This window comes from Psittacula echo (genome assembly GCF_963264785.1).
Source record: "Psittacula echo genome assembly, chromosome: 6".
NCBI lineage: Eukaryota > Metazoa > Chordata > Aves > Psittaciformes > Psittacidae > Psittacula > Psittacula echo.
This window is the reverse complement of record NC_137743.1, coordinates 65,413,979-65,439,701: the sequence shown is the minus strand read 5'-3', so window position 1 is coordinate 65,439,701 and position 25,723 is coordinate 65,413,979. Positions and strand designations below refer to the sequence as shown.

Here is a 25,723-nt window from a genome sequence, read left to right as displayed (position 1 = left end):
AGAAAGAAGGAGAGAATAGGAGAATGGGAGATCAAGGAAGCCCCAAGACATTAATGAGCAATTAATTGCCTTTGATTTCTATCACTGAAGGCACAGAGAAGAGCAAGTTAAAAAGCCAGATTAGGTCCTTTTTGGTATGTTGAAACCATCAGAGGGTACAGGAAAGTATCTGTAACTACTGAAGAAATTATCAAACACACTCTATATGCCAGGGGGCTCAGCCAAAGTGCAAAAGGAATATTTGCAGTGTGCTTAGCTGGAGCTATTCAGGGTTACAGTTTGTTCTTGTCTGCCATTAAGAAAAGATTCCTATCTGCAAGTGAAGAAAAATTGGTGGGGAAACAAGGAAAGCAATATCTGCCATGAGATATTACTTCCTTACTACACATTTTGATTCCTTGTAAAGCATGGAGTCTGCTACTGCCTGGTTTAGGCACTGGAGAAATGGGTATATTTGACTGTGCTTATTTTTTTGTGCACAAATCTCAAGTACGAATGTAGAGCATATTTACAGTTGCTGCATGCAATCCTATTTTCAGAGCAAATTATCTACTTATTAGCTGATATGTATGCCAAAGGAGAGAATTAAGCCCATTTTTTGCATACAAAGATCAAGTTTGTACAATGAACTCATTGTAGATAGGCTGTGAAAAGACATACTTCCTAGCATAATTTTTTCTCTTTCTTTTTTGGGGTCTGTAATATTTTTGCATAACATGGACTCAAAAGCAACTTAAAACAAGTTGGAAAGGTAACAGAAAGAAAGAAGTCATACATAGGTTTTTTCTTCCAGTCTCACTGACTTGCACAAATAGTGAGTTTCGTTGTACATCGGGACGTTGCATTCCTGCTCATTGGTACTGTGATCAAGGAATAGACTGTACTGATGGCTCTGATGAACCTGCCTCTTGTGGTAAGTTTACACTCAGAAGATATAACACAATGGGCTATGGAAAATCAGTAATTCCTCATTTATTTATTTTTTTATTTTTATTTTTATTTTTAGCTTGAAATAAGTATATTCTGAAGTTTACTCACTGACTCTAAATAATATGGGTCACTGAGTAATTCAAGTCTTAAATACTTATATCTATGTATGGAATATGAAGGCTTTTAATTGCAGCAATTGATTGCTCTTAATGTAATTACTGTTAATGTATAATCTCTTTTGTCTAAGACTGTGATAGTGGTGAATCAAGTAACAAAAAGCAACAAGTATTTTGGTATTATATTGGATGTAAAAGCAGATGTTATGCTATACAGGAAGTGTGTGTGCAGTGTTGCATCTTTGAGAAAAATGAGATGCAGAGGAACGTTGCTGACAGCATAAAGTATCATAGTATTGCAATAAGCAAATCCTGTGTTTTACAATAGAAACTAATGGTAATAAGCAGTGTGGCAGGGAAGAAGGTGAAAAGAAGTAGGTAATTTCTAGGGAAGAAGAGAAGGGGCTAACAGAAGTCACTGAGAATTTATATTACAAAATTCTCATTATTCTCACTATAAAAGTTGGCATAACACAGAGCAGAAGAGATTCTTCTGTTTTAAGCAGGGCTAATAGCTTACTTTGCTGGAGTTGCACCTTTAGCATAAAAAAATGTCTTGCAGCTTATACGTTAACTAACTGTCTTATATTTCAACTTCTGTTTTACATGTCACTATCATAAGATTCTCCCTAAAGTATGTTTCTTGTTAGATTTTCATGGCAGCTCAGGTTAGTTTAACAAGCAAAGTGATTGTTTTCATTTTTAAGTGCCCCAAGTGCGGACTTGTTCAAGTGACCAGTTCAGATGTGATGATGGCAGATGTATCCCAGCAACATGGATCTGTGATGGTGATAATGACTGCGGGGATATGAGTGATGAGGATCAAAGACATAATTGTGGTAGGTGTTTAATGCAAATGCATGCTGCTCTTTGTCCTGAAAGTATTTATTAGAAAACCACCAACTGCAGACTCCTATCCTCTGCCAGTTTTTCTATTCATAAAGGTGCGCATTAAGATAAGGTGCACTCTTCCTGTACTTTCAATTTCATTATAGTGAGTTAAAATCAAGTATTTTACTGTGGGAGGGTAATTGTTCTAATTTTGCAATTACTCTTCTTTGAATTTTCGAGTTCAAATGGAGATACAATTAACCTGGGTTGTTTGTGTGATTTGGGAAGCGATAACAGCTTCGTTTGAGATACCCCCTGATTGTCATGCACTATGTCTTGTGTGTACATATTAATAACCACATGATTCTAGCATAATTTCTTTATTTATTTATTCTTTATTTATTTCTTTAGAAATTAGTGATTAAAATAAGCATGCCTGTTTAGAAGGTGAACAAAGGGAAGAACGTTCACCAAGCCTGGTCCTGCTCCTTGATTCTTTTAACAGTAGATGGATACACTTGCCCTCCTTATTCTCTCTGAATGTGCAGCAGAGCATGGCTTTATTGCGGATTAAGGGTGGATAACTAGGCTCTGTGTGTGTAGTGGGAGAGTATAACTTGGTGTCTCAGTTAACACGCTTTTCTTTCAGCAAACCGCAACTGCACGGCAGCAGAGTTCACATGTGCCAATAATCGACCTCCACTCAGGAGATGCATTCCTCGGGCATGGGTCTGTGATGGTGATGCTGACTGCAGTGATGCATTTGATGAGCACCAGAACTGCACACGAAGATCTTGCACAGAAAATGAGTTTACTTGTAGTAATGGCTTGTGCATTCGAAACACATACAGGTTTGTTACTACTTTAGCCACTGCAGGAATACTCAAAATTTGCTTAAAGTGAAGGAGATAATTCAAAAACTTTTTCATACTCTTTACTTGTTAAGTAGATCTACATGCTGTAATGATACTGTTTATCTGCTCTGCATTCATGCATTAGTTTTAACTTTAAAATGCTCAGAAATTTTCTATGTTAATATTCCCAATACCATTAGCATTGCATCATTTTTCTTGTGCCTAGTAATGTCTCTTGGGGTGATTCTGTTCAGCTTGTAATGCATATAGGGAATACAATCAGATCTCAGAGAACCAGATTCTATATAATATGAACCTAATTTCTGAAAGTCTCTTTCATTGGAGCCAATACTATTTGGCTGCCTTTGGAAATCAGGAGAGTGTATCTATCTATCTGCCCTAAAGGTAGTGATTATCTTCTTATATTTGTTCATCCTTCTTCAGATGTGACAGGCGGAATGACTGTGGTGACAGCAGTGATGAAAGGGGATGCATCTATGAACCCTGTCAACAGCACCAGTTTACTTGTCAGAATGGGCGCTGCATTTCCAAGGCCTACATCTGTGATGGGGACAATGACTGTGGTGATGAATCTGATGAGCTGGAACATCTCTGTAATACACCAGAAGCAACTTGCTCTCCTCATCATTTTAAATGTGACAATGGAAACTGCATTGAAGTGGTTAAAGTCTGCAATCGCTTGGATGATTGCTTAGATAATAGCGATGAAAAAGGATGTGGTATGTGTAGATTGATTTATATTGTCTTACTTAATTTGAAATGCTTAGGCAGCCTTAAAAGAGAATTCTAAGACATTTGCTTAATTGCAGTCATAGTCTCTCTTCTGTCAGAGGGATTAGAAGAAATTTTAATATCTAAATTTTTGTTTTAATTAAATAATAGTTCTTATATTGTTTTAACAAACCATGAAAATTAGCTAATTACATAAATTAAATTTAGTTGAGACATTATGTATTGCCCTTTCATTTGCAAAATGCACCATTCATAAGTGCGTATTTTCAATTCACTGTGTTTGGTGACAGACCTCTAAGGTGCTAGAATAGGTTTGTATTAGATTACATTCTTTTCCTTGTTCCTTTATTACAGCAGCCCAGATTCATATTCAGCATTCCCAGGGCCTAGCAGGGAGAGAGAGAGAGAGACAGAAAAGAGTACATTGGAAAGTGACTGTGCTATTTTCTCTGCTAGCTGGTTTCTTGAATAGAACTCTTCTCCTTCCCCAGGTATAAATGAATGCAGTGACCCTTCAATCAGTGGATGTGATCATAACTGTACAGACACACAGACAAGTTTCTACTGTTCTTGTCATCCCAGCTATAAACTTATGTCTGATAAACGGACTTGTGATGATATTGATGAGTGCAATGAAACTCCATCAGTATGTAGCCAGATTTGTGAGAACACAGCTGGCTCTTACATCTGTAAGTGTGCCCCAGGCTATATCCGGGAGCCTGATGGAAAAAGTTGCCGGCAAAATAGTAATATCTCCCCATACCTTATTTTTAGCAACCGTTACTATCTGAGAAATCTCACAGCAGATGGCCAGTCTTACTCTCTCATTTTGCAAGGACTGAGAAATGTGGTGGCACTGGACTTTGACAGGGTGGAAAAGAGGTTGTACTGGATTGATGTGGGGAGGAAGGTCATTGAACGAATGTTCCTAAATGGAACAAATAAGGAGACAGTGATAAGTGATGATGTGCCCAACGGGGAAGGTGTCGCTGTTGACTGGGTTGGCAGGTAAGTAAATACACTTTCTGTCTTTCTGGGCTACTAAGAAAATAACGTGTGAGAAAGTTTATCTTAGGGTCTTCTCCTACTTCATGTGAAATTCCTCATGAGAACTCAATTTTGTCTTGTGGATGCAATCTTATATAAGTGGACTGGAATTGTTTATCACCATCTAATATGTTACATGACATTCTAACAGCTGTCATATTAAGTATACTGAGGTTATATCAGAGTTGCTCTCTCATCAATAATGAAGTAGTGCTTATGACCCTTGGGAAAAACTTGTTAGGAAATCATTAATGAACAGACTAGGCAAGCTACCAGGTGGGGTGTTATGTGTGGCTATTGGGCAGGGATTCTGACGTTAGGCTCTTTATTCCTTTGCTAGCATTTTCTGGGGTTGGGATGCAGGCCTCGCTCTATACGTAACCAATATGTTACAACAGGTAACTAGATTCCAATGAAGTAAGTAATATAAAATGAAGTAGTAAAGTAACAAACTTTAATGAAATTTGGCTCCTGTGCCAATGTGAAGAGCATGTTTCTTTTGCTCTTGAAAAATGCATCTTTAACACTCAAACATGATCCACATCACTAGAGCTGTGAGGGCAGTATAAGGGTGATGTAATTGAAAATCACTTTTCATTATAGTAATTTTTTAATTGCATGCTGTGTATCAAAAAGTAGTCCAATTTACTTCCATACAAACTGTCCTTATGTGGTGCTCTTTCTGACAGAGTTCTTGGCTGTGTTTCATCAGGTTTTGCTTTATGAGTGTAGTACTATCAGTATGAAAGGTTTAAATATCATGGATCAGACTTTGCAAAATAATGAGAATAATGCAAAATGTCACATTTAGAACTTAAATGAGAGTGGTTATATGAATATGACATAGAATCGTAAAAGGTTTAGGTTGGAAGGGACCTCAAAGCTTATCCAGTTCCAACCCCCTGCCATGGGCAGGGACACCTTCCTCTAGACCAGGTTGCTCAAGGCCCCATCCAACGTGGCCTTGAATACTTCCAGGGATGTGGCATCCACAACTTCTCTGGCAACATCTTCCGGTGTCTCACCACCCTCATAGTGAAGAAATTTTTCCTAATCTCCACTCTGTCTGTTTAAAGCCATTCTGCCTTGTCCTGTCACTACATGCACTTGTAGAAAGTTCCTCTCCAGATTTCTTGTAGGACTCCCTTTAGGGACTGGAAGGCTGTTATAAGTTCTTCCCTGAGCCTTCTGTTCTCCATGCTGAACAAGCCCAAATCTCTCAGCCTGTCTTCATAGGAGATGTGCTCCAGCCAGCCCTCTGAGCATTTTCATGGCCCTCCTCTGGACTCTGTCAATGTCACTATAATATTTTTTATTTTTAAACCCCTTTGTCTCTAAACCCGATGATACTTAATGTTGCCCGCAGTCCCAAATGCTTTATGATTCATGGACAGGTGAGGAAGGAAAAGCCTGTTTTTAGCTCAAGTGGTCCTACTGCTCCATTATTAATACAGTTGCTGAATTATTTCATCTGCCATTAGTTAAGTCATCAGTAAGTTTTTCTTTAGATGTTTCATAAGGGCTGGAGGACAATACAATAGTTGGTGAGTTTTTCTACTCATTTTCAGCACAGGGAGAGGACTGGAGGATGTAATGAAGCTCAGGTTGGGAAGAATATCTTCTCCTCCTCCCTGGTGGGAATGGTACTGCTTAGGGTGGTGTAGACAGAGATTCTATCTGTCAGGCTATATCTGGAATGGCCCTGTGGATGCTGACCAGCTGTGCAAACAATTTCAAAATAGCTGCTGTATTTTTAATTAAATGCTTTGTTTTGTTGCAGGCTTTTTAAAATCATTGCTTCAGCTGCATGATTTCATTGGCTGCAGTTGTGTACACTTCTATGCAAACTAATAGAAAAGTTAGAAAATTTTAGGTGAAGTTTAAATTCGGCACTTGAACTGTTTCTTTAAAGGAGAACCTGCCAGGTGTTCTACCTGTTTGATGAGAGCAGAGGTGGCAGCATGGAACAGATGATGATCCTTTCCAATACCTCACAGCCCTGGTCAGAAACCATTGCACTACGTGTCTGTTTTGATGGCCATTGTTGGTAGGAGGGAAAGGGAAGAGAAGAGGGTTTAGGGATCTATAGGCAATTGACATATTATTACTCAAATGGGCAACTGCAAGTTTGAATTTGGCATGAATGACTGTCGATCCGGGAACAGTAGGAGGGAAAAGGGCCATCTGGAGCACTGTGTAGAAGAGATGTCAGTTCAGTATGTGTATTCTTCCTTTACAGTGGATATATTGCTTTTAGGATAAGAAAAAACCCCAAACCCTGAAATTTTTAGATGCTTTGAAGCAAAATAAACCAAAACAAGCAAATAAGAATAAATAAATTAACTCTAAATCATTTCAGAAAACTGTACTGGGTGGATGCCTACAAAGATTGTCTCTATGTCTCTGAACTTGATGGAAGATTTCGGAGAAAGCTAGTGGACCGATGTGTGGATGCCAACAACACTTTCTGCTTTCAGTACCCCAGAGCAATTGTTGTTCATCCAAAATATGGGTATGACATTTCACGAGTGCTTTTTCTTTCTTTTGCAAATAGTCTTGCACTGTCTTTGAAAATCTAAAATAAATTTTGCCTGCCTGCACTTAAATTTGCATGGCATTAGATCTTAGTTGCAGCTTAGGAATCAGATAGTGTTGAAAGTGGAATTTGGTTCTATGTAGACAAGGAAGTTTTGATTGCAAGGCTAAAAAGATTGTTGGAAGTGTGTGTGGTTTGATAGATGGTGAGGCTGCCAGTTCCATTCTTTGAAAATGACTGTGATCATGCAGTTGTCTGCTGTAGCAGAGTAGCAAATCATAGAATCATAGATTCATAGAATAGTTAGGGTTGGAAAGGACCTTAAGATCATCTAGTTCCAACACCCCTGCCATGGGCAGGGACACCTCACACCAAACCATGCCACCCAAGGCCTCATCCAACCTGGCCTTGAACACCACCAAGGATGGAGCATTCACAGCCTCCCTGGGCAACCCATTCCAGTGCCTCACCACCCTCTCAGTAAAGAATTTCTTCCTTATATCCAATCTAAACTTCCCCTCTTTAAGTTTGAACCTGTTTTCCCCTTGTCCTGTCACTACAGCCCCTGATGAAGAGTCCCTCCCCAGCATCCTTGTAGGCCCCCTTCAGATACTGGAAGGCTGCTATGAGGTCTCCATGCAGCCTTCTCTTCTCCAGGCTGAAAAGCCCCAACTTTCTCAGCCTATCTTCATACGGGAGGTGCTCCAGTCCCCTGATCATCCTCGTGGCCCTCCTCTGGACTTGTTCCAACAGTTCCATGTCCTTTTTATGTTGAGGACACCAGAACTGTACACAATACTCCAAGTGAGGTCTCACGAGAGCAGAGTAGAGGGGCAGGATCACCTCATTCAACCTGCTGGTCACACTAATATAAGTACGTTAACCTTTTTATTATCTCCCTCAATCTATGCTTTAGTTCTTTTGCAAGAAATACTATATTTGAATGTGGCTTCTAATATTTACTTCAGCGTATGTTTACCACAATCCTTAACTATTCATTATTTGAACAGACAGATCTACTGGACAGACTGGGCAGATCGAGCCTATATTGGACGAGCAGGCATGGATGGCAAGGAGAAGACAGTGATTATTTCTACAAAGTTAGAGTGGCCCAATGGACTCACCATAGATTACACCAATGACAAGCTCTACTGGGCAGATGCCCATCTAAATTACATTGAGTATGTATGCAGAAAGAATAAAACAAGTGAATGTCAGATTGCAGTGGTAGCATTTATAGATGCTGTAAGCATCATACGTATTTCTACCTACTGACTGTAGGAAACAAGAGTCAGAAAGTATGGAGTAGTAGGTGATACAAATTACTAGATCGCACAGTAGTAAAAATTATAGTGAAAAGATTCACAGCCTGTACTTCATATGCAACTTCTCTGTATTTAGACGTATGACCTGAACCAAAGCAAAACTGAGTATAAAAATCACTACTTTTTCCAACTTAATAAAATAGTATACAAGTTGTTAGATGTCTGAATGTTTGTCCATAGGTATGACATGGAATTTCCTGTTAGCATATGGGGTATTTTTTGTTAACCAAGAAAAATCTATTAATTGTTTCTAGTGTTAGAAAATTTTCACTGTAATAGCAGTAAAAATGAATAACTAGCATTTGTGATTCTTGGCAAGGCATGAAATACTTCAAAAGCAAGCCTTTGTTATTTATATTACTATTTATATTTGTATTCATATTTACATATACAGTTAGATTTATCTTTATACTTACTTCTTTTCTGGCAGCCTTTTCTATGCTGAAGCCTGAAAGCCATGTTTTTAAAAATATGTATTAATTATATATTTTGTCTCTATAGCAAGGTGATAGTAAAAATATAAAATGTTATTAAAAATATCAGAGGAGACTCTAAATCAGAAAGACATGTACAATTTAGGAATATAGGAGGCCAGTTATTGTCTTACGTGTTCCATTAGCGGTTTGAATGATCCAGGCAAGCTAGTCTTCTGTGTGACAAAAATAACTTGCTCTAAGGCAGCAAACGTGCAAGATTTCATTTATCTAGATGATATGCTTCTGTTGGAACACTTCACATTTCAGTGGATGCTCCTCTGTTCCATTTATTAGCCTAAAATAACCCGTCGTACTTTTCTGCATGTTTTAAAATGAGTTCATTGAGGACAGTGATCGCTAGGGACTAAATAAGCTACAATTCCACATTGCGTGATCCTGGACACCAAAAATGAAGTACCGTAAGCATACATAATAAAGATGTGAAGATGTTTGAGCATTCACCTGAATGTTTTACACATACTTTCCTTTGTGTAGATATTCTGACCTGGATGGACATCATCGTCACACAGTATATGATGGGACTTTACCTCATCCGTTTGCAATAACAATATTTGAAGACACGATATATTGGACTGACTGGAACACAAGAACAGTTGAAAAAGGAAATAAATATGATGGATCAGGCAGAACTGTTCTTGTGAACACCACACACAGGCCATTTGACATCCATGTTTACCACCCATACAGACAACCCTTTGGTAAGAAAACAGATTTAGATTTGCGTTTAACTGTTATCCAGAGACTTACCGTGAAAGGTCTTGGGTGCTCTCCGCTTTTGCCTTTTCTGGGAATAAAATACGCAGAGTAAATATAGACCTTTACAATTATAAATTGCCTTTTCTTTCAATAGTAATAACTGGAAATGTGTAATTTTAAATTAATTTCTGAAATGTCATGGCTTAATAGCATACATTTCCTGTATATGAAATCATACATTTGTCTCCCTAGTTTCTGGTATTCAACTTATTACATTTAGGCTTTCAATACAGTATTAGAAGAGTCTGTTGTACATTGAGACCTTTGTGTCCTGGGGTTTGCAAAGTATAGTAATATTTCTTCTTCTGTTTTGCCAGTAAATAATCCTTGTGGCACCAACAATGGTGGTTGTTCCCATCTTTGTTTGATAAAAGCTGGTGGTCAGGGTTATTCCTGTGAATGTCCTGATAACTTCATGATAGTACAGTTCGGCAACACAGCCCACTGCCTTCCCATGTGCTCTAGCACCCAGTTTCTCTGTGCAGACACTGAGAGGTAAGTTCACTGCTCACTGTCTCTTTTTCAAAGATGTGCAGTTTAGTCTCTTCAGAAGGACATGAAGTTAGGGATCCCTTTTGCTCTCACTGTGAATCTGTGGTGTGTGTGCAAAGACAAAGTAAGGACCAGACAGAGTTCCCTTTTGGAAAAATACTTCCAGATTAATTGTTTAAATAGTACTTTTTACTTTTCTTCCCATTATATGGTATTGCTAATGTAGCAAAGGTTGAGTGTTAGAAATGTGTACCTCTATGAAGCATCTCCAGTTGAATTCACAAACCTAGGACCTTCTCTTATTTTTTTGTTCATCTTTTACAATGTATCTGTTTCTGCCAAATATATGCTGTCTGCCAGTGACACAGAAAAACAATTTAGTTGATCTGGGGGTGCATTTCCGACTCTTTTTCTGAGACAACAGCAGTAAAGGGAGAGAAATGGTCATAAAATGTGCTGATATTGTATCACTCTGGAGCCTATCAGGCAGACCTGCTTTTTTGGGTGGCCTTTTGAAGCAGTGTTACAACAATATTGCCTAGTGAAATTCTTGTGCTAAGTTCAGGTGAATTAAAATATTACATTAAAATTCCAATTGATAATTGTTTTAAAAAGCATGAGAGGTGGTTACCATAAATATACATAAAAATTAAAATGTTCTTAATTTGCTGTTAACTTCCTTCTAGAGACCCACCAATGTCATCTATTTCTGGTGATAGGATTGTGGTTGTATAGCTGTAGAGACATATAAAAGAAAACACTGTCCTCTCTTTGTAGGTGTATTCCTATCTGGTGGAAATGTGATGGACAGAGGGACTGTAGAGATGGCTCTGATGAGCCCCCTACCTGTCCACACCGATACTGTCCTGTTGGTCAGTTCCAGTGTAATGATGGGAACTGCACAAGTCCACATTTCCTGTGCAATACTCAGCCAGATTGCCATGACAGATCAGATGAAGATCCTGTACTTTGTGGTATGTTGCAACTAATAAATTTAAGTGTTTTGCCAGTACAAAACATGTAAACCATGTGTAAATTTCAGAATCATTATCCCTTTTTGTAGTGACAGAACAAGGGAAAATGGTATTAAATTGAAAGAGGGTAGATTTATATTAGCTATTAAGAAGAAATTCTTTGCTATGAGGGTGGTGAGACACGGGAAGAGTCTGCCTAGAGAAGCTGGGGCTGCCCCATCCCCAGAAGTGTTCAAGGCCAGGTTAGGTGGGGCTTTGAGCAACCTGGTCTGGTAGAAGGTGTCCCTGCTCATGGCAAGGGTGTTGGAACTAGATGATCTGTAAGGTCCCTTCCAATTCTAACCATTCAATGATTCTGTGATTTTACAGATGGAAAGGTGAGATAGACAGATGCACTCGTTATTAATCTTGCACCTGCTAGAGCAATTCTGTGTGCAAAAGAAGGGTACAGGAGATCAGAAATATCAAAACAAATCAAAATATCAAAACAGAAACATTTTCTACACCTTTGAGATAGATTTGCACTGATGTAAATTTCAATCTGAAGTATAAAATACTAGAAGCAGGACCTACTTTGTTAAGTAAACCATGGTGAGTATGAGGAATCCAAGACTTCCTAACACTAGGTCAGTCTACCAGCTATGCTAATTTTCCCTGTATTGTAGATACATTGTGATGATTTGACAAAATTATTTAGAATCATAGAATCATAGAAGAGTTAGGGTTGGAAAGGACCTTAAGATCATCTAGTTCCAACCCCCCTGCCATGGGCAGGGACACCACCTGCATTTCACCTTCTGCATTGCAGTGCATGTGGGAAGATTTGTTTTGGAGAGTTGTGATTTCTAAAATACTGCTTGTGATGGCAGTGTTTTAGAAATGTAGCCTAGCTATGCTTGTGGAATTATGTTATTTCCTTAGAAACTGTCTTATTCCACATACTTATGTCTAATTTAAAAAAGCACATCCTTAGTTCTCTTATTGTGAATAATGTAGTTCTGGCAGTTGTAAGCTCAGTAATATAAAGGGGAAGTGGTGGTCGGGAAAGCAGTGTGGTTATATAGTTGATAGTTTCACTGTCTTCCATTAGCAAAGTGTTTCTAACAATGACAGAAATGTCAATTTTACCTGAGTTTCAAATAGCTAAGCTCTTGAGTGTGGCACAGGGGAATATTATATAAGTAGAAATGTGTCAGCTTTATAATGTGTCACTGATTTTAACATATTGGGTACAATAAAAGTCGGTTTAGGTCTATATAATTTGTTCTGCTTATCTTGTGCATGGGAATAGAATCCTTTAGTCTAGAAAATGTATGGAAATTGTAACGTACTGTTCCTTCTTGAACAGTCTGGCAGTGTATACAAAAAAAGTAGTAGGGTGGTGTCCAGTGAGACGTACAAAGTGTGGAAGCAGAGATCAATGTTGACTCCTATTTTCATAGACCTTCAGAGCTTCCCCCAGTTTGCCAGCACTGCTGACATTAGATTACAGTGCCTTGCCTTTGGGAATAGTGGTTGTACATGTATAGGTTGTGGAGCTGATATTATCATGGCCTTCTGTTTTCTGAGATGTTCATTCATAGTCAGAGGAACAGGCTTATCAGGCAATGTATATCTAAAAGGGTAGTACAGCCAGAGCCGTCACAATGTTGCTTAGCTGCTCTGCAAAGTGATGGGAACTGCCATGTCACGTTCCAATGCTGGCTTTACTCACCTATGCCTTAGGAGAAGATAGTATCTGTTCCACTCCTAGAAAAATGTAGATTCATAGTGAGCTTGTCTCAAGATGTCTGTGGGAAACATGCCATGTGACGTTAGAAATCTGTACCTTAACTGAGCAAGTAAATGTGATTTCCAGTTTTTACTGGCTTTCTTTCTAATTTTTTGTGTAGACATGATAACTGCTTAATCGACATAACAGCTGACTGTTCTGCAAGTTTCAGTATCCTAACAGCAGTTCTGTATTCTTTCAGCTAATCACCAATGTGAAACTCATCAGTGGCAGTGTGCAAATAAACGATGTATCCCAGAAGCCTGGCAGTGTGATAGAGAGGATGACTGTGGTGACAACTCGGATGAAGATAGTACTCACTGTGCTAGTAGAACCTGTCCCCCGGGCCAATTTAAATGTGACAATGGCCGCTGCATCCCGCAGTCCTGGAAATGTGATGTGGATGATGATTGTGGTGATAACTCTGATGAGCCATTTCATGAATGCAGTAAGCACACAGCTGTAGTAAGCTGCCTACATTATAGTGCACCAAAAGCAGAACCAACTGCTTTATTTAACTTTCCTAAGGCTTAAAATTCATTGGAAAGGCATGTTTTCTGTGAGCTAATTGCAGTCTCTCGTGAGACCTCACTTGGAGTATTGTGTGCAGTTCTGGTGTCCTCAACATAAAAAGGACATGGAACTGTTGGAACAAGTCCAGAGGAGGGCCACGAGGATGATCAGGGGACTGGAGCACCTCCCGTATGAAGATAGGCTGAGAAAGTTGGGGCTTTTCAGCCTGGAGAAGAGAAGGCTGCATGGAGACCTCATAGCAGCCTTCCAGTATCTGAAGGGGGCCTACAAGGATGCTGGGGAGGGACTCTTCATCAGGGGCTGTAGTGACAGGACAAGGGGTAACGAGTTCAAACTTAAAGAGGGGAAGTTTAGATTGGATATAAGGAAGAAATTCTTTACTGTGAGGGTGGTGAGGCACTGGAATGGGTTGCCCAGGGAGGCTGTGAATGCTCCATCCTTGGTGGTGTTCAAGGCCAGGTTGGATGAGGCCTTGGGTGGCATGGTTTAGTGTGAGGTGTCCCTGCCCATGGCAGGGGTGTTGGAACTAGATGATCTTAAGGTCCTTTCCAACCCTAACTATTCTATGATTTTATGTAGTTAAGAGTGATAGAAAAAAGAGTATGTGCTAATTCACTACTGATTCTTGAAGGAGAGAAAGCTTATTTATGCTGGCCAAATTATCAAGAACTGGTAGTGTCTCACTGACTTGCTTGATGCTAGCAGCATCCTTTGCTTGGTGTCTATCAACACTTTGTAAAAAGGATATATGCTGATCCATGGCCTATGTGGAAGTAGTGAATACCAATTCACCAATTTTTACCTTGTTCCATTTTAGAGTCTGACATATGTCATACTTATTACAAAACCAAAATGAATTTTCATTTCTTGAAGCTCATGTTTCTCAGGATGACAGGCATACGAATCAAAAGCTTACTGGGAGAAAAAACATACAGCACAGTCTAGCCTGTGTTTAACAGCAGGGTTTTTCTCTGTGCTCCAGCACCTCTCTTTGAGTTACTGGCCATCTGGAAGAACTTGTGACAAAGTCTGGGCATCTGAGGACAAGCTCCCTCTTCTGGCTTCCAGGCTTGGGGCTTCTATTATCACCATTACCAGCTCTAAAGACTTCAGGGAAAACCACACTGAATGGCGTTTGAACCTTTCATGGGTTTGTAATGTATGCAAAGTACAAGCAGCATAAGTTGAAAAAGATAATAAAATCAGATACATTTAACGCTTTCTCTTTACAACACTGACATTGGCAGATAGCTCTTTTTAGTAGAAATAATGACTATGTATTATGACAGATTTTGGAGGACAAAATAGCAAGGAGGAAAATTTAATGTCTAAGTAACACAACTTTGACAACTGCCTCTTTCAGTGGGCCCTGCCTATCGGTGTGACAATCACACACAATTCAGCTGTAGAACCAACTACCGCTGTATACCGTTGTGGGCAGTGTGCAATGGGGATGATGACTGCAGAGACAACAGTGACGAGCAAGGCTGTGGTATGTTTGGAGAAAATAATTTCATCATAACTTTGTACCTAAAATATTTCTTTAGTTTACAAACACCTCAGTTTTCTCAACAGCTTCACTGACAAGGTACTATTCATGTTTTGCTTGATATCAACTAATTATCTTGGTAGCTATTTGTCAGGAGAAATTCTGTGTGCAGCAACTCGTTGTTCAGCTCACATGTTTATGAACTCTAAAGAGCAGGATTTTATTATTTTGTCTAATATGTCATCAAATTAAACAGGAAATATTGTTACTTGAGCAAAACTATTTCAGACAAAACTCAGTATTTTTTACATCTACTTAACTTACCTCCTGTACTGATGAAACCATCAGTAATAGGAAGTATGATAATGCATTTGCAGTCCCTTGCACCTGTGTTAAAACCTTAGACATTCATACACAAAGCTTAGAAGACATCGGATCATATCAGAACCAGAAAAGAACTGAAAGTGTAACATGCCATGAGGTCAAGATGCCTTCCTTTGTCAGTAATAAGCTTGTCTCTTTTTGTTTCCATCTCAGTTCTATGTAGTTATTTCAATTGTTTCTTAATCACATCTCTGTTATTTGGCCCAGTTCGTGGCACGAACGTCTCTATTTCAATTATCTTCTGTGCATTCCAACTTATCCAAAGACTATGCTAATGTGCTGTTTCATTGGGAAACTGTCTGCACTGCAGAAGAGATGACTTGCAGTCCTCTTGGAGATTTCCGTTGTCACAATCATCGATGTATCCCACTGCGCTGGAAGTGTGATGGAGATAATGACTGTGGAGATAACTCTGATGAGCACAACTGCAGTGAGTTATTTTTTGGCTGTCATGATATAGTTCAGCTCATGACTTAACTATCCCTTTTCTTGTGAGAATGAGGCAGACAGTTCTCAACTGCAGCCATTCCCTTGTTTCTCTCTGTAGCCTGTCTCTGCTGAAATACCATGATGTCAGAAGGAAGTCAGACTTGTGGTGGCAGAAGGAAACGTTCTGGATACATAAAACCACTGATAAATCCACTCACTATAAAGCACAAATTCCTGTTTTCTGCTAAGAAATGACATTTGAATTCTGCCCTGTGTGCAAAAGTACTATTATACAATTCCTCAGACAATGAAAGCAGATCATTTTTTTTCTGATTTGGAGTAAAGGTTCCTGTATAATTCTGTGATGAAACAAAATCCACATGACTTTCCTTTTTTCTGTGTCAAAAGGGGCATAAAACGTTTAACATAATTCAAGAGTATTGGGGAGAATGCTGTTTTAACATAATTTACTTTTGTTATGCCACATTATCTGCTCAAATTACTTTTGTCTAATAAGATAGGCGTGGATGTTTACATCTGGGGAACTTTTCTTATTTGTACATTCATTTTAAATGAAGGTCCTCGTGAATGCACAGAAAGCGAATACCGTTGTGACAACTTGCGCTGCATACCATCCCGGTGGGTCTGTGATCACGATGATGACTGTGAGGACAATTCAGATGAACGTGACTGTGGTGCGTATTGTCTGGATGCTACTTCTTATGTATTCACACTTTATGTGTCTAATGTGATAAATTATTCTGCAAAGTAGTCCTTTATGGGAAGCATCTTTAATGGAATAATGTTAATCAAATCACTTCAGTCATTCCACCAAAAGTAGAGGATTACCATAGTTTTAATGGTCTTGGATTTTGCAGTCTTTTTTAGGATGCTGTTCTCGAAAAGTAAACACTTTATCTGGATTTGAACAAGGTATTTGAACTGTTACTTCTGAATCTTTTCAGATCTGAGGACCTGCCACCCAGGTTATTTCCAGTGTGATAGTGGACACTGTGTTGCAGAGCGCTTCAGATGTGATGGAAATGCAGACTGCCTCGATTTCTCTGATGAAGCAACTTGTCGTGAGTTTCTGGCTTTGCAATCGGTGCTCATTGAGCTCACTTCCAGAAAGATCTGTCCTTTCTCTCTAAGTGAGATGACTCCTTAGAGTTACAGAATTCTGCAACACTCAGTGATGTCAGTAAAAATTCAGGATAAGTATAATATTTTGAATCAGCTTTTTAATATAATGATGGATTGCCATCATTTACATTGATTGTAAACACATTCCTAATGCTAGTAAATTAATGTGTTTACAAGGTCCAGTGGAAGATAACGCATGTGTTCGAATTAAATTTTTTTACTATCCCACAGACACTGCAGGATCCACTGTTTCGGTTGTACTGTTTTCCAACAGGGCTATGTAATAGGATTGTTTTTAATAATGCTCACAGGTGTGATGATAAAGAGCTGTGCTTCCACAAACCTGGTTTAGGCAATCATTCCCCATAGTGATGATCACTCCTGCTCTCTGCTTAATGAATGCTCTTTGGGTCCTTGTGGATAAAGGTGGTTTATTGAAAATACTGAGGTGGAGAGTTCGGAATAAACTGCATTAAGCTGCTGATGAGTAGTCATTGTTAATATTTAAAGCAATTTGGCATATTCATCCTTTCATGAACAATTAAATTTTGCCTTATCATCACTGTTCATCATTTCTTATGATTGACACTACATATCAAGGCTCTTTTAAGATTTCACTGATGGGATGAGTGGTTTTCCAAAAAACTTCAAGATTTTGTATCAAAATCATCACAATTACTAACTAGGTTGAAATATCTAGAGATAAATGGAAAGCAATTGATAATTTTAATTTCCTTTGTGTGGAAGTGTGGCAAAACCTTGGAGCATTTCAAAGCTAGTAATAAAAAATTAACTGGGGTTAACTAATAATCAGTAAAATAATAGCCTGTAATTATAAGGTATGAAGAAATCAATAAAGCGCAATTTGTAATTTAGTCTTATCCCAAAGCTCAGAAGAACAAACCACTCTGTGAGATAAATTTGATAAGATTGCTTGAAATAATTTTGGGGACAAATTAATTTATAAATAATATTTATTTTTTAAAGGAAACAAGATAACCATCATTGAATGACCTTGGGGGCTGACCTTGCAAGTTTTCCTTTCTGCAAGCAGTGCATGTAACAGCTCTGTCAGTGTTAAAGGAAACCCAAGGGGAGAGTGGCAAAAATGTTTGGTTGGGAAGTATCATTACACAGATGGAATAGAGCTTTTTGTTGACAGGCTTCCTCATAATAACAGGAAACGACCAGGGGAAAGTGTCACCAAAATGAAGGCAAGGGAGGGCATGTAATGTCATTAAAACATGGCAGGGCTTACTAAACTTAGCTGCTCATGGTTAATGCTGCCCTTGGCATCAGAAACACGATCTTAGCAGGTACTCACCTAAGTGGCTGTATATATACCTAGAGATACGTGTCAGCAGCCTTAGGAGTGTGCAGGGACCATCTGTTAACCAGCATGAATTTAAAAGGCTTGAAGTGAGCAGCAAAGGGATTGCTCCAAAAGATGTGCACTTGTTCTTTCGATTACCAAAGTCAGTGACAGGTAGGCTGGTCAAAAGCAGTGATATGTGTTCCTTCCTTCATCATAGCTGTTTCAGGTGATGTTTCTCTTTGGCTTTTGGCAATGCTTACTGATATTTGTAGCCAACTGCAACTTAAAGTAATGCCTAGTGTTGAGAGGGAGCAAAATGTAGGACCAGCTTGCTTATCTTTCGGAGATAACATGCTGCTTTTAAACTTCTTTCTTCCCTCTGTCTGCTGAAGTAAAATATTATATCAGCTATATATCAGTGTGGTGACTAAGGAGTCACTTAGCTTTCATTAAAGCTCATAACAGGGAGAAAAAAGATTATTGTCAGCAAGAGATAGAAGGGATATACTGAGAAAGTGGACTGGGTGATAGTATTAGTCATAGTAAAATCCAGAGTTGTTGGAGTTTCACACTGAATTTAAGGCAGAGTTTTAAAGTGGATTAAGCAAGAAAATGTAGGTTGGAGCTTGAAGAAGACATTTTCAGTAGTTTAAATCAACTTTCATATTTTGGTTTAGCTATTGTTGCTATCTTATAAAAAGATCCAGGACTGTATATAAAGGTGCCCTCACCTATTTGTTTTGGTCACCTATTTGTTGTGGTCAATGGGACAGAGTTTGGTTGGAGGCTGGTATCTACTGGAGTGCCTCAAGGGTCAGTGCTGGGGCCAGTATTATTCAATATCTTCATCAATGACCTGGATGAGGGAATTGAGTGTACTATCAGCAAGTTTGCTGATGACACTAAGCTGGGAGGAGTAGCTGACACGCCAGAAGGCTGTGCTGCCATCCAGTGGGACCTGGACAGGCTGGAGAGTTGGGCTGTGAAAAATGTGATGAAATATAACAAGGGGAAGTGTAGAGTGTTACATCTGGGTAGGAACAACCCCAGGTTCCAGTACAGGTTGAGGAATAACCTATTAAAGAGCAGTGTAGGGGAAAGGGACCTGGGGGTCCTGGTGGACAGCAGGATGACCATGAGCCAGCACTGTGCCCTTGTGGCCAAGAAGGCCAATGGCATCCTGGGGTGCATTAGAAGGGGGGTGGTCAGTAGGTCAAGAGAGGTTCTCCTTCCCCTCTACTCTGCCCTGGTGAGACCGCATCTGGAATATTGTGTCCAGTTCTGGGCCCCTCAGTTCAAGAAGGACAGGGACCTGCTGGAGAGAGTCCAGCGCAGGGCAACTAAGATGATTAAGGGAGTGGAGCATCTCCCTTATGAGGAAAGGCTGAGGGAGCTGGGTCTCTTTAGTTTGGAAAAGAGGAGACAGAGGGGTGACCTCATTAACGTTTATAAATATACAAAGGGGGAGTGTCACGAGGATGGAGCCAGGCTCTTCTCAGTGACAACCAATGGTAAGACAAGGGGTAATGGGCTCAAACTGGAACAGAAGAGGTTCCACTTAAATGTGAGAAGAAACTTCTTCTCAGTGAGGGTAACGGAACACTGGAACAGGCTGCCCAGGGGGGTTGTGGAGTCTCCTTCTCTGGAGACATTCAAAACCCGCCTGGACACATTCCTGTGTAACCTCATCTAGGTGTTCCTGCTCCGGCAGGGGGTTTGGACTAGATGATCTTTCGAGGTCCCTTCCAATTCCTGATATTCTGTGATTCTGTGTATAGTTACCTAAAGTATCCGTGAAGCCAAGGAAATTAAGTATTTTCCTGTTTCTGTCTTCCTTCTGTGTATTGATCTACTGAGAAAAAAAGATGTCTGTATGCTGTAGCTTGTGTTGAACTCCAGCTCCAGCTGTTTCCCAGAAATTATTATTCCAGTTGGAATGAAAATATCAGCCCTGTGCTCTGTGCTGACTGATGTTGGCCTTTTAGATGATATTGAAGGCTTGGTTCTCACTTACGTGCTCAAATGATTTTAAGCTTCAGTACTTAGGAGTATTCCTTTCTCTTTACGTTGGTATCAGGGCAGTTCTGTGTATCTTCCTGTGTACTTAATTTTAACACTTGTGCTTTAAGAAAGAAGGGGCATCTGCACAGTAGGATCTTTATTTTTCTGATGGTAACCACATCCTGGAATGTGCATTGCAACAGTTAATCTTTCAGAACCTGGGTTACACAACATTTGTCTGTCCTTAAAGGGAGGAAAAAGCATTTGAGAAGCTGTTGAAAGGGCAAGGGTGTGGTTTATTTATATAGGTTGGAAGAGTCATATTTTTCATTTCTCTTCGCTCTAATTTTTTTTTTTTTTTTTTTCCACAGCTTTTACAGAATCTATTTTGGGGTTAGGGCATTTTTTGTTGTTTTTACATGTTTTGGGGTTTTGTTGTGGTGGTTGTTTTTTACTATGCCAACATGAGTTGTTTTGGAATTGGATATCTTACGTAGTTCTTTAGTCATTCATGTTTGGTGTCAGTGACATTATTTTCCTTTATTACTGAACTAGATTTCTGAGTAACAAATTCAAGTAGCATTTGTTAAATTAACAATGGTTTATTTTCAAAATCTTCTGGGCATACCTTACCTTGTTCCACTACTTATTCAAACCTGAATTAATTATGTTATAGCTACCAAGAAGTCCTCAGTCCTTGCAGTCCGTTGTTAATGTAGTGCCTTATATCTCCTGCTATGGAGGGAAGGACATTGAAAAAATGATATAGGGTTAGGCTGAATATTTTTCAAGAAAACCTAAAATTCTTGTTGTAATTGAAAATGTCCTAATAATTTTCTTTTCTTCAGCAACACGGTATCCTAACGGTACATACTGTCCACCCATGCTGTTTGAATGTAAAAACCATGTCTGTATCCAGCCATACTGGAAATGTGATGGCGATAATGACTGTGGAGATGACTCTGATGAAGAACTTCACCTTTGCTGTAAGAGAGAAAAATTATATTAAAATGAATATGTGTAATAAAATCTAATTATAGTAGAACAATTAGAAAATAAATTTTAAATAACTTCTTTTCACTGGAGATTCTCACAGACTTAATTCAGGGTGAGTGCTGAGAATTCTGCTTCATATGCAAGTTCACTTCATCCTCCTATAGTATGTTTCTCACTGCTTTGCAGATGTTTGTATATGTGGTCATAAGAGTAGGGAGAAACATGTCAAAGAGGAAAGGACTCTATTTCACATTTTTAAGTTGGTTATGTAAAATAAGAGCATCAGTTTGCAGTTAATGATTAATTCAGATAACTTATATTCTCAAAGGTGCTGACATTTTAAAGCTATCAGTATAGTTGGGACATTTTTGTAAATACAGTTGAGGAGTCCTGGCTTTATTTCTAAAAGTGAGATGTTGGAGGTGCTACTTACTTAAACAATTTTTGTCAGTTATGTACTATATAGCTGCTTAAATAGCATTTGTTCATAAACAGATCTAGAAACCTCAGTGTTATATGTAGAAACATAGGATGTGTCTTTGGCCAAAGACAATGTACTGTCTTCTGACAAGAAAAGTGTAATGTCTTAACATGCAATCACAAAAAAGTGGAGAACATGTTATTTTGGCTCTGAATGCCTCCACACCTTCTGAAATATAGGAAACATACAAATGTTACCAGATGAAAGTGATTAGGTTAATTTGTGACTCAGTGGCATGAAGTGTCAAAGTGTGACTGACTTGATCTCTGCGGTTTCAGTGGATATTGCCTGTGAATCTCCATTCCGTTTCCGATGTGAGAACAATCGCTGTATATATAGTCATGAGCTGTGCAACCAGGAGGATGACTGTGGAGATGGAAGTGATGAGAAAGAGGAACACTGTACGTTTACACAAAATTGAGCAGCAAATTCAGTAATTGTGATGTTCTTAATGTTTAATGATATCAAAGGACTAAGGAAATGTCAACATTAAGCATAAATTATGAAAACTAGAGCTCAGTAGGAACTATTAGTATGAACTAATTTGAACTATGATTATTGATAGGTACTATGTATTCACAACTCTCCATGCAAGTAGCAAAAATCAGCAAACATTTGTCTAAAAAGTTCAGAGCATGATTTTCAAAATAATAATTGTTTTTTATTATGAGCAGCAACTGAATTGTATCAGTTTATTATGAACTCCACTGAAAATAATGAAGAAGAAAGTTTTACTGTATTATAAAATAAGGGCGGGATGGATAGCTGGGATTTTTAAAATAGAGAAACGAGTGCTTCTGAACTTGTGGCGCTGTTGTTGACATAGTAACAGTGTTGATGATATTTATGCCCAAATCCTGCTGAAGTTCTGTTAATAGGTTTCTGTCCTTAGGTATCTTATGTAGTTTTCATTGACTATGTTGATTTTTATATTATCAAGTTTAATCATATTGCTTAATGATATTATTTGCTAGCTTTATTGTATGATATCCTCAATGTTAACTATTTACTAATATCTCAATAATCTTTCGAAGTCTGCAGTAGCTGTATGAAGTGTATTGTTAAAGGATATTAATAGAATTGCACTATTAAGAAGAAAGCTCAATCAACCGTTAACAAGAGGAATTTACCTCCTGTCTTTATAAAATGGAGGGGCTCCTTTCAGTTCGAGGGGATGTGGCTAGAACTCAGGAGGCCATGTTTCTAGTTTCAGCTTTACTACAGACTTCCAAATTCTCTCAAGTCATTATTTTACTGGATTGCATCAGCTTCCTCATTATCAGTGTGGAATAGTAATGTCTGTTGGTACTTTATAGCTGAAACTGTGACAGAGGAGTGTTTCTCTTCTTGACTATAGGTAGAGAACCTACCCCAAGACCATGTACAACTGAAGAATTCAAGTGCAGTAATGGAAATTGCATTCCTCTACACTATGTTTGTGACAATTATGATGACTGTGGTGACCATTTTGATGAAATGGGCTGCAGTAAGTAATAATGTCAATAGAATACAAAATTACAGTGCTATTGAAGTAAAAATTTCTGGAACTGATAACAATACATGTTTCTTCTTGACTAGCATACTAAGAAGTGTTGATTTTTAATTAGCCTGTGCTAGGATTATCAAATTAGCCATGACAATATCTCCCGTTTTCCTTCTTTTGCAGTATTTAAAAGGCATGTAGATGTGGCACTTAAGGGACATGATTTAGTGGGAGTTGGCAGTGTTAGGTTTATGGTAACACTCAATGACCTGAAAGGTCTTTTCCAACCTAAATGATTGAAATTCACTGCTCTGAACAGTCAATTTTAGGCTTAGAGTATTTATGCGTCACAAAAAATAATTTGATCTTATTTCTGATCTTGTTTTGAAATGGGTTGCATTATGGAGGCAAGAACAGCCAAATATTTCAATCATAATTGCAATAAGCCAACCTAGGGAATTATTCATGGGCAGTTGCTGCAGCCCTGTTAAAAACTGAAGTGTATTGAGATGTTTGCATTTTCCTGTTTTCAGACATGATCATAAAATTTTACAAAGACAGCCAGTTTTGGGCTGAGGGCCCTCTCAGATCTTCTGCACAACTTCTATTAATCATGCATTATACATTTACTAGTATCCGTTTAGACGTAAAAGCTTTGACTTGAACTTTGAAGCAAGAGTGAGTGTTCTCATGGAATCTGGAAAAAAAAAAATCCTAACTTTTTTTATTAATATATAGACAGCTGCAGAGTGATAATAGGAGCATGTACTTGCAATTTCAACTGGTCAGGCTTTGATGGCTTCAAGTGACAGTGTGCCAAATGATGCCCTGGTGATATACAAGCCAGTATGCTTGCAAATCGCAAGTAACTCAGAAGCCTACAGTGCAATCCATTTTGAAGCAGCTGTTTTCTCCGTTTCACATACCATCCCAATGGTCTTTAGGTAATATAACCTGATGCAATGACTGAAAATATGAAAGTACAAAAAGGATATGAAACAGTGCAAACCAGACACCTGGCAGCCAGCTCTCTCCTATCTGGGGGCAAATGTGAATGCAGATCAGGTGGTAACATTTGTAGCTTTCCCAACATCAAATACCTGTGTTCTGGAAAAAATAGAATATTTATGTGTGTGTGTGTACCATAAATTTATGCTTTGCATGTATATGTAATTGACCTGTTTAAACTTAATTCAATTAGCACTGGGATGTGTATGTGTAAAGGAATGTAATACGTTTGCCTTACATCTCTTTCTCATGCTCTGTCAATAAGCATCTTATTTCTTGTTTCTGGTTATATAACAAAATTGAGTTTGAAAGTACTTGTGTATATGTAGAATATGTCAGAATCAAGACAATTTTGACTGTACTTTGAGAAGATTATAATTTTCACTATCTGTTACAGAGTATCTGTTATCCTTGACTTGTCTTTTCCATTATAGGCATGTTTTAAAGGGCAGTGCATTCTGTGCAATGACCTGTATTGACTTCAGTAGGTTTTAGATTAGGTACAGCATGAACAAGCTGTCATCTTCTCTCTAATTTGCAGATATAAATAATGTAGGGCCTGTGTTATACATGATAGCAACTGAGAACATTTTTTGCTTAGATGACAATAAAAGACTGGGTAAGAAAGAGACAGGTTGGAAAAGGTAGGAGATAGAGTCAAGTCTCTTAAATAGTCACTGCAGATTGGTGTTAATGTAGAATGCCACGTGTCTTAAGGAAGGTGAGCTTTGATTGTTAAGGCTCTTATCCTGGCCCTGTTCGCTTCTAGAGTTAAACTTCTTAGTTGACAGCCATCTTGACCAGCATTTACCACCCTCTCCTAGTTAGTTATAGAGAATAGATGCTCACATTAATTGAGTTTCAGTTAGAAAAAAAAGGAAAGAAAATTAATGGGAAAACAATTTTCAGTTATCATAATGATAAAAATTATGACAACAATTTTCAGTTATCATAATGATAAAAATTATGACATCCCCCATCACTTTGGTTTTTTAATTATAATTGTATAATTTTTTTCCCCCCCCCTAGATCCTGGAACAGAGCGAACTTGTGCAGAAAATATCTGTGAACATAACTGTACGAACCTGAATGAAGGAGGCTTTATCTGTTCCTGTAGGCCAGGGTACAAGGCCAGTGAAACTAACAGAAACTCCTGTGATGGTATTTTCAATCTTCTAAACATCTCCTCACTGTTCAGTGACCTGTCACTTCATCATCCTAATGTGACTGCCTATTTTTGCATTTTAACAGGGCTGTTATACGTTGAGCAGATGCTTCCAAAATTGTTTTGGTGATGAATCATATTTTCTACCATTGCAGATCTCATTCAACAAAGAACTAGCTCCACAGTTCAGACTTGTTTTAAGCTTTTGGTGGCTGTAGGTGTATGTTTTCGCTTTACTGTATATAGGTTTTGTCACATTTTTGCAATCAAGGGACAGAAATTTGCTGGACTTTTTTTTGTTTATTTTACTTTTTTTTCTTGTTGAAAGAAAACTCACTGAAGATTGTGCTGTCCTTCTGTTCTGCTTCCAAACAGGCCTTCAGTAAAGGTCTATTGTGCCAAAATTTTGCACT

General features: G+C 38.5%; 1 protein-coding gene across 2 annotated transcripts in view; it reads left to right on the top strand.

Moving 5' to 3' along the window:
* Positions 1-25,723, top strand: part of LRP2 (LDL receptor related protein 2) — a gene marked incomplete at both ends in the record, with an annotated part of 128,383 nt that overhangs the window by 86,216 nt on the left and 16,444 nt on the right. For both annotated transcript variants that reach the window (XM_080620988.1, XM_080620987.1), the window contains 19 exons: positions 794-913; positions 1,754-1,885; positions 2,527-2,728; positions 3,176-3,471; positions 3,976-4,492; positions 6,891-7,043; positions 8,078-8,248; positions 9,364-9,587; positions 9,963-10,140; positions 10,915-11,111; positions 13,085-13,330; positions 14,780-14,908; positions 15,600-15,719; positions 16,297-16,413; positions 16,684-16,800; positions 21,026-21,163; positions 21,933-22,055; positions 23,012-23,140; positions 25,175-25,306. In XM_080620988.1, the coding sequence (XP_080477114.1) occupies positions 794-913; positions 1,754-1,885; positions 2,527-2,728; positions 3,176-3,471; positions 3,976-4,492; positions 6,891-7,043; positions 8,078-8,248; positions 9,364-9,587; positions 9,963-10,140; positions 10,915-11,111; positions 13,085-13,330; positions 14,780-14,908; positions 15,600-15,719; positions 16,297-16,413; positions 16,684-16,800; positions 21,026-21,163; positions 21,933-22,055; positions 23,012-23,140; positions 25,175-25,306 (3,441 nt within the window). The remainder of the gene's footprint in view (positions 1-793; positions 914-1,753; positions 1,886-2,526; positions 2,729-3,175; positions 3,472-3,975; positions 4,493-6,890; positions 7,044-8,077; positions 8,249-9,363; positions 9,588-9,962; positions 10,141-10,914; positions 11,112-13,084; positions 13,331-14,779; positions 14,909-15,599; positions 15,720-16,296; positions 16,414-16,683; positions 16,801-21,025; positions 21,164-21,932; positions 22,056-23,011; positions 23,141-25,174; positions 25,307-25,723) is intronic.